The sequence below is a fragment of the Eumetopias jubatus genome, unplaced genomic scaffold, assembly GCF_037043125.1.
Source record: "Eumetopias jubatus isolate StellerSeaLion01/CBP00866 unplaced genomic scaffold, mEumJub1_p1.0 scaffold_8, whole genome shotgun sequence".
Lineage (NCBI taxonomy): Eukaryota > Metazoa > Chordata > Mammalia > Carnivora > Otariidae > Eumetopias > Eumetopias jubatus.
Window position 1 is genome coordinate 24,109,736 of NW_028274814.1, and position 16,142 is coordinate 24,125,877.

At 35.7% G+C, this 16,142-nt stretch overlaps 1 protein-coding gene across 2 annotated transcripts in view; it reads left to right on the plus strand.

Moving 5' to 3' along the window:
- UPF2 (UPF2 regulator of nonsense mediated mRNA decay) overlaps positions 1 to 16,142 on the plus strand; it is a 107,028-nt gene that overhangs the window by 33,352 nt on the left and 57,534 nt on the right. For both annotated transcript variants that reach the window (XM_028114686.2, XM_028114688.2), the window contains exons 6-8: positions 532 to 681; positions 2,417 to 2,520; positions 6,992 to 7,077. In XM_028114686.2, the coding sequence (XP_027970487.1) occupies positions 532 to 681; positions 2,417 to 2,520; positions 6,992 to 7,077 (340 nt within the window). The remainder of the gene's footprint in view (positions 1 to 531; positions 682 to 2,416; positions 2,521 to 6,991; positions 7,078 to 16,142) is intronic.

Here is a 16,142-nt window from a genome sequence, read left to right on the forward strand (position 1 = left end):
CTAAGTTATAAGGATGTTTCCCTAATTGGTCTTTTTACATCTAGTCTTTTTGATTTATCTTGTGTATTGTTGGTAAGTCAATTTTCACATCACCTCACATTTAAATGTTAATCTCCTGCTCGTGACCCAGCAAAGCTCATACAGTATAAAAGAGAAGGTCTGAACTTGTCGTCATGGAGTTTGAGACCCACCTTATTCTGAGTCCACTTTATCTGATCAACTTTATTTTCCTCTCTTTACCACAGATCCTCATGCCATGTATGTCTCCATCCATCCATCCATCCATCCATCCCTCCATTCCTTCGGTTAATAGATGGCATATAGAATCGAAGAAGTTATGGTCTTTGTTCTCAATGAGTGTACTATTTTTATAAAATCTGAGTATATTAAATATGTACTCAAGTTTATTGCCAGGTATATATGTAGATTCTAAGACAAATGATGCAGATTTTATGAATCCTTATCTATTTTTGTGGCAGGATTTCAATATGACTTTTAATTCAGAGATACTGATTCTTTGTTTTCAAATAGAGATGAAAGAACCTAAGGATAATAAAGAGGTATCAAATCCTGATGATTTAGAACTTGAGTTGGAGAACCTAGAAATTAATGATGATACCTTGGAGTTAGAGGGTGGAGATGAAGCTGAGGATCTCACAAAGAAACTTCTGGATGAGCAAGGTAAGTTATTTTGCTGATGATTTAATTTTTGATTAATTTTTATTCACAGAGCTCTTGCTTTACTTTTTAATTCTCTATTTTCCTGTTGTTTCCAGGCTATCACTTTTTTGGAATTTGATTTAGAATAGAAACAGGATATGTCCCATATAATGTGAATACATGCTTTAATGATCATCTAAATTCTCAATATCTTAATAGATATTTCTTCTGCTTCTTTATTTGCTAGTTTGTCATGAATTTAATTTATGGTATAATCTTTACAGTCTTAAAAGTATTTGAAAGTTATTCTAAAATGGTTGAGAGTTAAAAAGACAACTAGTAGATCAGTTTATGTGTTACAATTTTGTTTGTCTTTATAATTGAGTAATGTTTTGTATTTAGTAATAAAAATGTTACATTGTTAATTATTCCCTAAATACTTCCTATTAGATTTCTTTATTAGTTAGGACTTTTTATTGAAGTACAATTCACATACAGTCTGTTTATTAGCGTCAGCTGTACAGTAGGATGATTCAGTGATTCTGTACCTTACTCGGTGCTCATCATGATAAGTTTGCTCTTAATCCCCTTTATCTGTTTCAGCTGACTGCCCACCTGCTTCCCCCTGGCAACCACCAATTTGTTCTCTGTATTTCAGAGTCTTTTATGTTTGTCTCTTTCTTTGTTCATTTGTTTGTTTCTTAAATTCCACGTATGAGTGAAGTCCTTTGGTATTTGTTTTTCTCTGACTTACTTCACTTAACCTTATACTCTTTGTTGTTGCAAATGGCAAGATCTCATTCTTTTTTTTTTTTTTTAAAGATTTTATTTGTTTATTTAATTGACAGAGAGAGAGACAGCGAGAGAGGGAACACAAGCAGGGGGAGGGTCAGAGGGAGAAGCAGGCTTCCCGCAGAGCAGGGAGCCCGATGTGGGGCTCGATCCCAGGACCCTGGGACCATGACCTGAGCCGAAGGCAGACACTTAACCAAGTGAGCCACCCAGGCGCCCCAAGATCTCATTCTTTTTATGCCTGAGTAATATTTCCATTTTATGTATATCTATATATACACCACATCTTGTTTATCCATTTATTAGCTGGGATTTTTTTATTAGAAGGATACCTTTTGTCAGTATTGCATATTTCTCTGTTGTCTTCATTGTTTCCTACTGTAGATTTTCTTTTCTCCATGTCATGAAGGGAAGGTGGGCATGGTTAGAGGCTGCCCTAGGCCCAGATCCTATCAGCTATTAACATCATAGGAAAAGAGAGTCTGTCTCAGTGTTTGTACATAAGTATCATGGAAGGATTTGGCTAATCCTGTGTCATGGTTGCCTGTGGCTAAGAGGAAGGTGGTGTGCTGTGCTTTGGCTGTGCCCTTCCCTATCAGAATCCCATGGGTTGCCTTCAAAGGCAAGCAGGTGATGGGAGGGCTGTTATTACTTGAAGACATGGGGGAGGGATGCTCAGCAGATAAAAATAACAAGTTTACTATAAAACTACATGCAATTTATGTTTAAGTTTTTGTGTCTAATGCAAAAGTTTGCCTTTTCATATTTGATATCTGAAAGACTGTAGTGTCGAGATATACCCAAACTTTAGGGTAATAGCTCAAAAAAGGCTTCCATTTTTCCATAAGAAAAGCTGTAGATAATCTGTTTGCCAAATAACTTAAAATTGAATGTTTCTATTCTTGTCTCTGTGTATTGTCTCTCTGTATTTTTTTAACCTATTTAAAAATTAACTTTATATTAGAACAAGAGGACGAAGAAGCCAGCACTGGATCTCATCTCAAGCTCATAGTGGATGCTTTCCTCCAGCAGTTGCCCAACTGTGTCAACCGAGATCTGATAGACAAGGTATAATGGTCATGGTTTAACTTTATGCAAGCACATAGACCTTGTGGGATAGCTCTAATTAGGAATATTTGTGGGTTTTGGACTGTTTTAGCCATAGAATGAACTATTTCTTCAAGTGGAATCTTGTATGGGAATCCAAAATAAACATAGAAAATTGGAGCCAATTTGTAGGTACTATCTTTGAGTGTGAAGCTGCATCTAGAATTGGCTTGACACTTCTCCCCTCCATATAGGGACCCCATTGTTTGGAAAATACGGTTTTAGACCAGAAATTCTTAAAGTATGCTTTGTCAATTCCTGGAGTCTTCTGAGGTGTTTTCATGAGGTCTATAAGGTTAAAACTTTTCATACCAATATTAGGGTTCCCCCCCAAGCCCTGCCTTTTCGTTGTTCTTGACATTTGCAAAAGCAAGTGGCAATTTAGCATGAGTGGGTGCAAACTGTACTAGTAGCCTTTGTATTCTTCACTGCCATGCATTTGTAACTAAAAAGAGAGCACTACTTTCACTTAAGAATCTCCTTGATGACTCTATAAAAATTTGTGATTTTATTTCCTTTTAATCTTTGAGTACACATCCTTTTAATCTGAAAAAATGGGGATTGCATATAAGGCACTTCTGTTTTCTCAAGGTTGTCTTGCGAAAAACCACTTGTGTGATTGAGTTGTAAGCTGAACTAGTTGGTTTTTTCATAGAATAGCATTTTTGCTTGAAAGAAGTGATGGGCAAACTGTTAACTCACACTTGGGTATTTAGCAGATAGTTTACCAAAATGAACAAGGTGAGCCTGTCGCTTCAAGGACAGCAACAAAGTATTTATTACCAATGAACGAATGGGAGTTTTCAACAAAAGTTAGAATTTTGGAAAACTTACATCTACCACCATAAGCTTGATACCTTCCCAGTTCTTTTCTGAAGAGATTTTATTGATGGGACTTTTCTGATGAAACTTGTAATGATATTAAATAATGTAATTTTAAATACATAAAATTATGTGTGTGGAAGATCTGCACTGCTCAGTGAACCATTGTTCTAAGTGACTACGAGACAGTGTTCACAGAATCTTGCTTGAGTGTTAAAGATTCACTCAAAAATGCAAGTTAGACCAGTGGATTTTAATATACCATGAAAAATTGATTTTGGTTCCACATTGCAGCTAACCATTAGGAAACTACCACTTGTCAAGTTTTGGGGTAATATCAGAGAATATCTACAATTAGTGGAAAGTATATTAAAGTGCATCTCCCTTTTCTAGCTATGTATATATGTGAAGTTGGATTTTCTTCATTTACTTCATCCAAAAAACAAAACACTTGAATGCTTAAGTAGATATGAAAATCTAGCTATTTTCTAAAAAAGTACCACTGTTGGCACTAAATTTTTTTTTCATCTTGAAAAGTATGTAGTTATTTCCAAAAACAAGTATCAACTAATAGATTTGTTGATATTTTTAAGTGAAATAATATTTTAAAAGACTCTCAGTTTTTAATTTCTAGTACAGTAAATGATGATAAATGTAACCCATGTAAACAAAGTTCTTTCAGGTCCTCAATTTTTGAGAGTATGAAGTAAAGGGCACTTGAGACCCAAAGTTTGAAAACTGTTGCTTTAAGCCATTTTTTTGTCAAAGTGTAATATCATATTTTTCCCCATAATGCTTTGACAGTCTCCTGTAGAGAACTACACAGGTTAGGTTATTTTTCAACTTTGAGCTCATTTAGTTCTCCTTCAAATAATTTAGATGTATTTCAGTAACTCTTCATGTAATCAAGTAGGCTCGAAACTGTTTCCAAATTGGCTTACTTCTTGGAGTGATTAGGTCAATGTACAGTTTTCAGAAACTTAGCAAGTTTGAAATATGATTGAATCTTTCCCCTGCCAAATTTTCATATATTCATTCATGAGACATAAACAGAGAATGACAGAGAAATACCTTGACACTTACGCTCCATCCCTTTACCCCATTTTGAGTATTATCATGAAAATTGAAGGTGAGAAGGAACTTAGCAATTTTGTATATAGTAGCATTATTGTTCTGAGCCTGCATTGGAAGGTATCCTGTAGCGCCCCACTCAGTATTAAGAGCTCTTGCCAGTAATGACTGTATAGTAAATTCTGAGTTAGCCCTCTGAGGGTCACATGGGCCACTCTTCCCTGTTGGACCCTAGTGGGTTCCTCTGGGGAGTCAGCGTCCTCATGAAAGGTATTTCTTCCATATACATTCACAAAAGTCCAAATGGCTTAAGAGGGAAAAGTAATTGGGAAACAGAAAAATCTAAGAATTCTTTGAATTCAGTAATTATGTAACAATATAGAAACCAGAGTGAAGATTTCGTTTAGGTAACTTCTGTGAGTAATGTCATTCATGGTAGTGTTTATTTATTATTTTTTTAATGTTTATTTCTGCATACATTTGATGATCATAAGAATTTATTTTTACTTAATAAAATAAGCAATGATTGTCAAACTGTCTTTCATTGACCTAAATTGTTTTGAAACAAGTTTTCATAATACTGCTTATTGAGTTGTCAATCAGCAATTGTTCCTCAGGCAGATAGATACCACCAGGGAGACTCCTTTTGCTTCCATTTCTCCCAAAAGGACAGGACTGGTTAAATCTAAGAATTAATATACATATGAAGCTTTTTTCTTTTTGAATTTTCTGAAATTTAGTAATTCTGACAGTTTTTCTACTCATCTTGTCTTTTATTTTTCTATATACTTATTGAACCCCTACTGTGTGTTAGGCATTGACATGCTTTACGGACTCCTGATCTGTGGAGAGTTTTGAACATTGTAGGTTTTTTTTTTCCACCTAACTGGCCTTTGATGATTGTGAAGTGATTATTGCCTTCTCTGTCTTCATAAAATTTATTTAGGTAGAATATGCAAAGTACTTACGTATTTCAAAGGGCAGTGTTCTAGTTACTGAAATACATTTTATTTTTCGTGTTTTCTGCTTTATGGTGAAACATAAGCCATTGTTGGCCATTTAAAGTGTTCCTTAATATTTTCAAAAATGTTGATTTGAGAGTTTGTGTATGTGAACTTTTCTAGTATTAACCTATTTTATTTTCTGAGTACATGACTTTGGGATTTCTATTTATTAGGTCCAGAATTTTTCAATGTTGCCTATGGGTGAATTGATTATAGGAAATTTATTGTATTTTCTCCTTTCTCTTTGTTATTTTAATTAGCTATGATAAACTTTACTGTTATAAAATGTAAGCTTTAATAACATTTATTATACTCTCTTTATAAGCAGAAGAAAATTTTAAATTGATTTTACTCTCTTGACTAATGTTGATGTAAAATTTTGATCTTGGTGAATACTTGCAATGTGAGTTAGTGTCCCAGGTTTGAATCTAATCAGTGTTAGTTGTGCCATTTCCTCAAAAGATTTAACGAAATGGGAGGTATTTCAGTTCATTCTGTCTATAGCAAGAGTAGAAATCCTTGATAGATCTGGAAACTCTGTGGATCTTTTATGTGCATGTGATAATCAAGAGATTATCAGATTAAGGATTAGGATTAATGATAAAATAATCATTACATTACATGTGAACCTATGGAAGGACAGTATTTGAAATCCTCAAAAGTATATTTAAAGGTAGTTTATTCCTTTTTGAAGTATAACTTATTTTTCTTAAACCAAATATACTGAAAAGCTTTAACATTTTAAAGTATACATGCCTGTTTTAAAAATACCAGTTACTCATATTTTTGCTTTCCAGTGGCTTCTTAGAACACATACCTCTCTCAGCTTTTCTTTACGCTTATATATCAGACATAGTGATGAAATATTGAACACTTCTTTGTTACTACAGTATAGAATGGTAGATTGCTACACTAGATAACAGTTGTGGGTATTTATTGCAGTCCTGTGATGTGGTTTCTTTAAGTTGACAAATCTGATAGTTGACACTAAACTAAACCTTTTTAGTCAATGCTGAGGCACTTATTTTTACATGTTCCTGAGAATAATATATACCTTTCTCTCATTTCTAGTTTATCTTTGTTCTTTTTTGATTATCCTTATTAGCATTAATAATTTTCTTGGTTCCTGGTAACTATTCTTGCTACTTTCTAATTCTGTCAGAATATTTTTCCAATATTAATGTTGGTTTACCTGACTTCATTGAGCTCAGAGGCATTAATTGCCATTTCATATAGTTATTTGCCAAATAATTCATGGCAGGTCTTCAGTCCACCCGCTTGGCTTTCTGTTTCTAACTCCAGGTTGCAATTTAAAAGTTTATGAGACATGTATTTTGAGATCTAAAAGGAGAGAAGACTTTAAGCTTTCATGATCTTTTAGTTTGGCATATGCTTACAATACTAGTGTTCTAAAACCATTTTGAAGTGTTTAGGAACAAGTAGAAGTCCTTTGTAGCATGCGTGGTTTCTGCTTTCATTAGCTAAATTTATATATATTTTTTTTTAAGGAAAAAAGTTTGCTTTTTCTCCTTTAGGCAGCAATGGATTTTTGCATGAACATGAATACAAAAGCGAATAGGAAGAAGTTGGTACGGGCACTCTTTATAGTTCCCAGACAAAGGTAGGTACTAAAAAACAGAAAGTAATTTGTTAGTGCTTTTACTCTGTAGTGATGATTGTAAGATAAATGTTCTTGTTCAATTATCTCTTTAAAAATATTTCTTGTCAACGGACATTATTATTTATAGCATATTTTCTAGAACTTGTTTCTCGATTTCTTTTCTTTCGTTCATTAGCTCTAGTGGACATATTTCTTCTGATGCTTACCTAATTATTTGAAGAGAAAATGTTTGAGAATAATAGTAACTTAAGAATAGTAATAACTTAATCATTTCTAGAAGCAGTTGGTTTATACTTTTGCCCCTGAGGAGAAAAAAATAACAAAAGGTCTATAAGTTTTTTGGAGAGTTTTTATTTTGTATAAAGATCAGACTAATTGAGTGTATCTAATTTTTACAGTTGTATTTAAATGAAAAGTTCCATGTTTTTGTGATTACGATAGTTTAGAATTGAAAGTTACATTAGTGATTGTGTTGCTAGTAATTCAGGAAGCATATTTAGTTGCATAATGCTTTTAGAGAATAATAATGTTGTAAATTACACTAAATTAATGGTCCTGAAATATGGAGGACCACTCAGACTATTGACCTTAGGAAACTGGAAGAGATGCCTTTCTGTTTATTCAACAATGAATAACTAAATAATTTTGTTAACTGTTATGATGATTACATACCACATAGCTAACGTAGATACTTTCCCCAGAAAGTAAGGGTTCTGAGGGATTTCACTAAAGGTTTCTTAAGCAAAGTTTTTATTAGGTACATTCATTGGTAGAGGCCCATAATATCTTGATGGAAGATTTTTCAGTGAAACCAAATCACGACTTTTTTTTCTTTCATACTGGTTTTTGCCTCCTGTCAACATCATTAATATGAGCATTTGACTTTTAATCTTAGTGGGGCAAGAGAGATGGAATGTATTAAGCATTATCTAGTTAAGAAAGTCATGTACATGAATATTTTTATAATATGCATTTCATCAAATCTAAGGTGCCATCAGTTAGGTGCACCATTATCTTATGTAAGACTAAGAAAAAAAAATATTACCAGTTATTGTTAAGGCATTAATTGTGAGACACAACCCACTTTCATGTATTTGTAAGTAGGAAAAAGTGTATGCCTCGAATTGATCAGAATTCAGATACTTTTCCCTCAGTATCTTGGACTGATTTTTTTCAGGTCATTCTTTTCTTACACAGCAGAATATTTATTTTCAGGTTTTTTTTCAGCTCTTTATTTGAATGAAGAAACAGGTATTAACAACTCTTTGAACTTAATATAACACAGAAAATCCAAAGTTAGCAAAAATAAAAGACTTTGTTTACAGTAGAAATCATGCAGTGATGTTTAAATAGTTTGCTTATAAAAGAGCATCATGTCTCCCTACATCCCTATTCCGATGTTCCACCACACCCTTCCCCTCCACCGTCCCCCCTCAAAAACTACATATTATTATTTGGTCTTTGGTAGTTGTATCCTTTATAACTCAGTTTATCTGCTTAGCTCAGGAAATAGCTGCAAATTAGATGTACTTGGAATCTGCTAGAAATGTAGACTTAAGGGTAGTAGGAAGTGACAATTTATGGTCTGAGAGGAGAGGGAAAAAGTCAAGAGACAAGTGCTTGAAGTGTATAGCATGCTAGAGCCATGACGAAGAGACCTATATGCAGTCTTATATACCTGAAATGTATAAATTCAGTCATTTAGGTTTTTTTTATAATACACCTGAGTGATCAGGAAAGATTAAATTATGTTCTAAAATTTATTCATTTATTACTAGACTCTTGTATTCGCACAGCTTACAGTTTAGAAAAGAAGACAAAGACTTCTAAGTGTAGTTACCAAGAAGAATCACAGCATGCTTTGAAGTATATAGCAAGTGGAATTGATTGATTTAGTCTGGGGAGTTCGAGAAGGCTGCCTGGAACAAGGGTCATTTAATGTGAGTCTTGAGAAAGGAATTAGGCTAGGGATGGCTGGGGAAAGGGAATGTAGAGAGAGCATTCTTCTGGAGGCAGCTGAGTGCACAAAGAGCTAGAGACAAGAAAAGTGTTGCAAAAACTGCTTTCTTGTTTCCCTGGACGTTGTCCTCTATACTAAGCTGCAGGGAGGAGGCCATGATTACTTCTTTATCTCATCGGACAGGTAGAAGGTGATAAAATTATGTAACATGGTATTTAATGCCTTTTCTTATCTAGCCCCCTTTCAGCTATAGTCAGAATTCTATCCACTCTTCCTCTTGCAAAATCGTGATTTCTTGAATACCCTTTGCTCTCTGCTTCCAAGCCTCTGTTTTCTAATCTGTCTGGGATATTCTTTATTTTTCCACTGAAAATCTCTGGCTCACCCTTTAAACCTTAGCCTAGGAACTGTCTTCCCTGAATAGCCATCTTCATTTCCATTATGTGCCTATAGGTTCTCTTATAGCACTTTCAACATAACGTCTTCATACGAAGATTCAGGCACATATCCCAGTATTGCTTTACCACCTGTATCCCTACCACAAACTTTAAAAACTATGGGCTCTTTAAAAAGGAGTTCTTGGAGCACCTGGCTGGCTCAGTGAATAGAGCATGTGACTCTTGATCTTGGATTGTAGGTTCGAGCCCCACGTTAGGTGTAGAGATTACTTAAAAAATAAAAAAGAGAGTTATGGATCTTTTCATTTTTTACATTTTCCACAGCAAGTATAGTTCTTGTAAGTGCTTGAAAATATTTGATGAATTAATGTTGGTCATATGCAAATCTAAAACATTTATAAGGCTCAAAACCCAGAAGTATTGAACATTGTGTGCTGAAAAGTATCCTTTCCATCCTTGTCTCCTTTTACCCAATTTCCACTTTTTCCATTTGGAAACCACTGTCTTGATTCTTGTATATCCTTCTAAGTTTCTTTTTCATGTACAAGAAAATGTATTTATAAATTCTTATATTTACTGTTTTTTATATACAAGGGCAACTTACTGTACCCGTCATTCTGAATGTTACTGTTTTCATTAATGGTATATCTTGGAGAGGTTTCATATCAATATATAAAGATTTCCCTTGTTTTAAAGCTGCAGTGTTCTATTTATGGATGTACTATATTTAACCATTTTGGACATTCCAGTCTTTGCCATTGCAGACAACGCTGTGTTTGTACTTCCCTTTTCTTTTTTTCTCCTCTTGAGTGTGTCAGCTAGTGGTTTATCCGTTTTTGTTTTCCCTTTACCAAAAAACCAGCTTCCAAATTATAATTTATTCTACTGTTTTACAATTTTTTTACTCATTATTTTTGTCTTTTGATTTTTACCAATTTCTTCTATCTTGGTTTCTTTCATTCATTTTTTTTTAAATTTTTTATTGTTATGTTAGTCACCATACATTACATCATTAGTTTTTGATGTAGTGTTCCGTGATTCATTGTTTGTGCATAACACCCATTGATCCATGCAGAACGTGCCCTCTTTAATACCCATCACATAGGACCCTCAGTTTGTTTTTCAGAGTCCATCATCTGTCATGGTTTGTCTCCCCCTCTGATTTCCCCCCCTTCATTCTTCCCCTCCTGCTATCTTCTTCTTCTTCTTTTTTTTTTAACATATATTGTATTATTTGTTTCAGAGGTACAGATCTGTGATATAGCAGTCTTGCACAATTCACAGCGCTCACCATAGCACATACCCTCCCCAATGTCTATCACCCAGCCACCCCATCCCTCCCACCCCCCTCCACTCCAGCAACCCTCAGTTTGTTTCCTGAGATTAAGAATTCCTCATATCAGTGAGGTCATATGATACATGTCTTTCTCTGATTGACTTATTTCGCTCAGCATAACACCCTCCAGTTCTATCCACGTCGTTGCAAATGGCAAGATCTCATTCCTTTTGATGGCTGCATAATATTCCATTGTGTATATATACCACATCTTTATCCATTCATCTGTCGATGGACATCTTGGTTCTTTCCACAGTTTGGCTATTGTAGACATTGCTGCTATAAACTTTCTTTCATTCATTTTGTTACTTCTTTGGCATTTAATTTGTCCTCTGAGAATGGTCTTAGCTATATCTTGTAATTCCTACACGTAGTGATTTCTATTTTTATGTTTTTTAGAAAATCTCCAATTTTAGTTTATATTTCCGTTTTGTTCCCTAGGGAGGTATCTGAGAGAGGTTTGAAACTTCCATGTAGTGAGACTTTTTTGTTTTGTTTTGTTGTCTGACTTGGTTAATAATTTGTATTTTTACCTCGCTATGAATAGAAAATACAGTCTATTCTTTTTAGAATTTTTTTTGAAATTTTCCTTATGGCCTATTACATAGTTTTCGTGAACATTCTACGAGCATTTTTTTTTAAAGATTCATTTATTTATTTTAGAGAGTGAGCATGTGGGGGTGGGGCGGGGCAGAGGGGGAGAATCTTCAAGCAGACTCTTTGTTGAACAGGGAGCCCGATGCGGGGCTCCATCCCATGACCCATGAGGTCATGACCTGAGCCAAAACCAAGAGTCGGACACTTAACTGACTAGGGCACCCCACACACAAGCATTTTTTTTAAAAAGGTTACATTCTTTGTTTTTATGGTAAGTTAAATGTATTGATCAGGGAAGTTTACAGTATTAAATAACTTTTATTAAGTTCGTCCATTTTCTTGACTTTTTTTTCTCTACCCAGGGTTTCTGGACTTAGGGAGGTGAATTAAAGACTACTGTTGATGGGTGTTGTTTTCCTAATAACTACTATGATTTCACCTTTTCGAATGTTGTTGTGTTATTTGGTATGAAGATAAAACTTACACCTCACTATTATCACTATTATCACTATAAAGTGTTATTCTTTGTCTTAATGCTTTTTTGGCTTGATACTACTTTATCTGGTATTAAGATTACAATTTCTAATTTCCTTTTCTAGTATGCTTTTGACCTTCTATATTCAGCCTTTCAGAATCACTTTATTTTAGTTGAGTCTCTTGTATATTCTGGAATTGAATTTTACTTTGACATCTGTTCTGAAAATATGTTTCTTATCATTAAGTTAGGCTATTTACATTTTTTTTTTTTTAATTTGAGAGAGAGCATGAGCAGGGGTGGGGTGGGGGGAAGGGACAGAGGGTGAGGGAGAAGCAGACTCCCCACTGAGCAGGGAGCCCAGTGTGGGACTCAATCCCAGGACCTTGGGATCATGGCCTGAGCCGAAGGCAGACGCTTAACTGAGCCACCCAGGCGCCCTATTTACATTTTTGGTAAGACAGATAAGATTGGTCCAAGTTCTGTTATATTATTTGTCTTTTTGGTTTAATTTTTAAAAAATCTTTTTTTTAACAATTTTTAAAGATTTTATTTATTTATTTGACAGGGAGAGACACAGTGAGAGAGGAAACACAAGCAGGGGGAGTGGGAGAGGGAGAAGCAGGTTCCCTGCTGAGCAGGGAGCCCGATGGGGGCTCGATCCCAGGACCCTGAGATCATGACCTGAGCCGAAGGCAGACGCTTAACCCACTGAGCCACTCAGGTGCCCCTAAAAAGTCTTTCATTATGTAATCTGTATTGTTTTATTTGCTGTACATATGTGGGTATATGTATTTTCTGATTGAGGAAGGTTTGTATTTTTATTTTAGTAGTTACCTTCATAATTGTAGGTTTACTTCATGGTCCTTTATTTAGACAGTCTTTGTTGTTCCTACCACAAGTGATGATGAAATTAGCTTGTGTTCTCTTCCTTTCTTCTTCCTCTCCTTACCCACCTAGTATTGGTCTGTAATGTTATCTTCCTTAACATTTTCCTTTTTCAGTATTAAGTGTGCTTAGACTTGTGTCCTTTGGTTTGTCAGCTTTTGGGGTGACTTTACTTGCAGTGCTATAGGCAGGGAAGCAGCAAACTTACCTGACTTCCCCTCTTCTTTTCCATCCACCCTCCTCTTGTTTTGTCTCCATGCTGGTAGCACATCCTAATTTGTCGCTCTAACCCCCTCGTTTGTTTTATATTCTACAGTCTAAATACTCCATGCTCTCCGCCAGCCCTGTTTCTCTTGTTTCCTCCGTTATCTCTTGGTTTGCTGAAGTTCGTCTTCTAATAATTTTCTCAAGAAGAGTTCTTGGGAAAAAATATCCCTTGAGATCTTGTACATTCAGAGTGATGTGTCTGTGGATTTGTTTCTTGAAGGACGGTTTAGCTAGTTGTAGTATTCATGGCTCATACCCTTTCCCTTAAATACCTTATAGGTGTTACCCCAGCGTCATCTGGCATTTGGTATTACTGTGGAGAAGCTGGAGGCCAGCCTACCTTTTTTCTTTTTCTCCTTTGTTAATTGACATGGTCATTCATATGGCTACCCAAGTAACTCTTTCTCCTAGTAAATCCAGTGGCTTTACTAGGATGGAGATGCCTTGGTGTTGTTGAGCATTCTCCATGGGTCATTCCCCATGCCCTTTCAGTGTTCAAATTGAATACTTCAGGGAAGTTTTCTTGATTTTCATCTTTAAGTATATTTAGATAATTGTTCTGTTCTCTTGTTTTGGTTTTCTTTTTAAGGTACTTCAGTTATGTACATGTTGAATCTCCTTTGCTTATTTCCAGCTACATCTTCTCACTAATCACTTTTTTCAGTGTCTTTTTTTAATCCTCTGCCAAAGTCCTGGGATCGAGCCCCACGTCGGGCTCCCCCCCACTTGTGCTCTCTGTATCTGTCTGTCAAATAAATAAATAGAATCTTTAAAAAATTTTATTTCTCTAGTAAGTTATCTTACTGAAAACAATAAAAGGTATTAAGTATGGTTTGGCTGATAGAGGGCAGTCTTTTCAGCAATGGAATTTACAAGTAGCATTGACTATTAACTCTACTGCATTTCTGTATTTTATACGCATTTCAGATGAGCTGAGTTATAGAAAAATATCTAATTTATATAAGTACAGATGTCTCATTTGTCTGCTTTTCTAGTGTAAAGAGTACTCTTTACTCTCTTCTAATGATTTCAGTGTTTGGCTAAAACTTTCTTTTTTATGTTCCTCAGGGACTTGGAAAGGCAAAGACTCTATTTACATATCTTTAAAATGGTATATTAGAGTCTCGGACTAGTTTGATGTTTCCTGGTTGACTGTGTATTTTTATTGGCTGGAAAAACCTTTAATTTTGAAGGGCTTTTGTTGTTGTTGTTCTTAACCGCTGGGGCATCTTTCTACCTTACCTGCAATATTTGGCTTGTCCTAAGGATTATAGCTTGGTTCCTAGGGAGGCCGGAGTAAAAAGATAATAGTCAAGTGCCATTAAGTCTCCTCTCATTCTGTTTTTCATTCCCTTTCTTCTCTCATGGACTCACAAACCCTTCTCCATCTTTTATTCATTTTACTCATTCCATCTTGAATAAAAGAGATGACTGATCGCCTTTAAGGGGAGCGGGAGGAAGAGGGAACAAAGCAGGTTGGTTCTAGAGTGAGCATGCTAGAATATTCTTCTGGGTAGGCAGTTATTAGGGTATTAGGAGTAGCCACTTATTTGAGCTCTCTGGACTTAGGGACAAGCTGGGACACTTTGAGAGAGGGGGCAAGGAGATTCTTAACACCTTCTTTTAGCTCTTGCTCTTACCTACCCTTAGTGGTCTGCCGTGCCCATGTAGACTCTGTGGGACCCCTTTGGTAAGGTGCATCTTTCTTTTTGTGTGGCATTTTCTCTCCCCCACCCTCCCCAAAGGACAGGAATCCTTTTGAGCATCTGTATAGCCGGGATTCTTTACTATGGCCAGGATTCCCTCCTTCATCCAGCCCATCCTGCCTGAGCTGACCAAATAATGTGACCAAAATCAGAATGAATTATTTGTTGTTTGAGTGCCTATGACTATGAGGGCTCAAGGGTTTTATGTATACACTGGGCCCTTGAACAGCACGGGGGCTAGGGACACCAACCTTCTGCACAAAAACTCATGTGTAACTTTTGACTCCCGCAGAACTTAACTAAAAGCCTACAGTTGACCAGAAGCGTTACTGGTAACATAAATAGTTTATTAACACATATTTTGTGTGTTACATGTGTTATATACTGTTTTCTTACAATAAAGTAAGGTAGAGAAAAGAAAATGTTATTAAAATCATAAGGAAGAGAAAAATAACATTTACAGTATTATACTGTATTTATTGGGGGGGGAAATCCACATTTAAGTGGACCTGCACAGTTCAAACTTGTGTTCAGGGGTCAGCTGTATACAGGTTTCCCCACCATCCAAAAGTATAGAGTATTCCTATGAAATCTTTTTTAAGCTGAAATGGTGTAAAGCAGTAATAACCATAAATTCCTATGGAAAAGTCTTTGAATGTGCCCAGACCCCCTTTCCCCTAAAGAAAAAACCTCTCAGGCTTTTCTGATACCTTGGGACACATCTTGGTCACAGAATCCAAAAATAAATCTAGGTAAGGGCACGGATGCTCACAGACACAGTTGAAGGCTCTGGCGATCTGATGCTGAGCTGTTGAGTGTAGTTCTTGGGGATGGAGCCATTCCGGTTGCTCCTGGTGTGCACCACTTCTGCACCTGCCTTGCTGCAAAACCAATGCTGAACACGAGATTTGCTTTTCACCTTTTTTATACAAGTGAAAAATCCTGTCTGGATTTCTTCCAGGTAGCAAAAACAGGTGCAACTGTAGGTCTTAAGCAAAAGCCAAGTGGTATAACATGAACTTTTAAAAGGCAAGGGATCCCTATATGTATATAACTCATGTCTGGTAGAGAATTTGGCTGTTTTACCTAGTCTGTATATTTTGGTTTAGGAAGCACTAAACTAGATTAAGGTTCTTTATAGATCTTTTCTTAAAAAAAAAAAATGAGCTTTATTGAGATGTAATTCACATGCTGTACAATTCACGCATTTGAAGTATACCATTCAGTGTTCTGAATATATGCAACCATCACTCTGATCAAATTCTAAAACATTTTTGCCTTGCCCGGAGACACCTTCTCTCTATTAGTAGTCAATTCCATACTTTCTCTGCCCACCTTTTCTCCTGCCCTGGGAAACCACTAACCTACTTTCAGTTGCTCTGGGTTTGCCTATTCTGAGTGTTTCGTATAAATAAAATCATATGTTATGTGCCCTTTA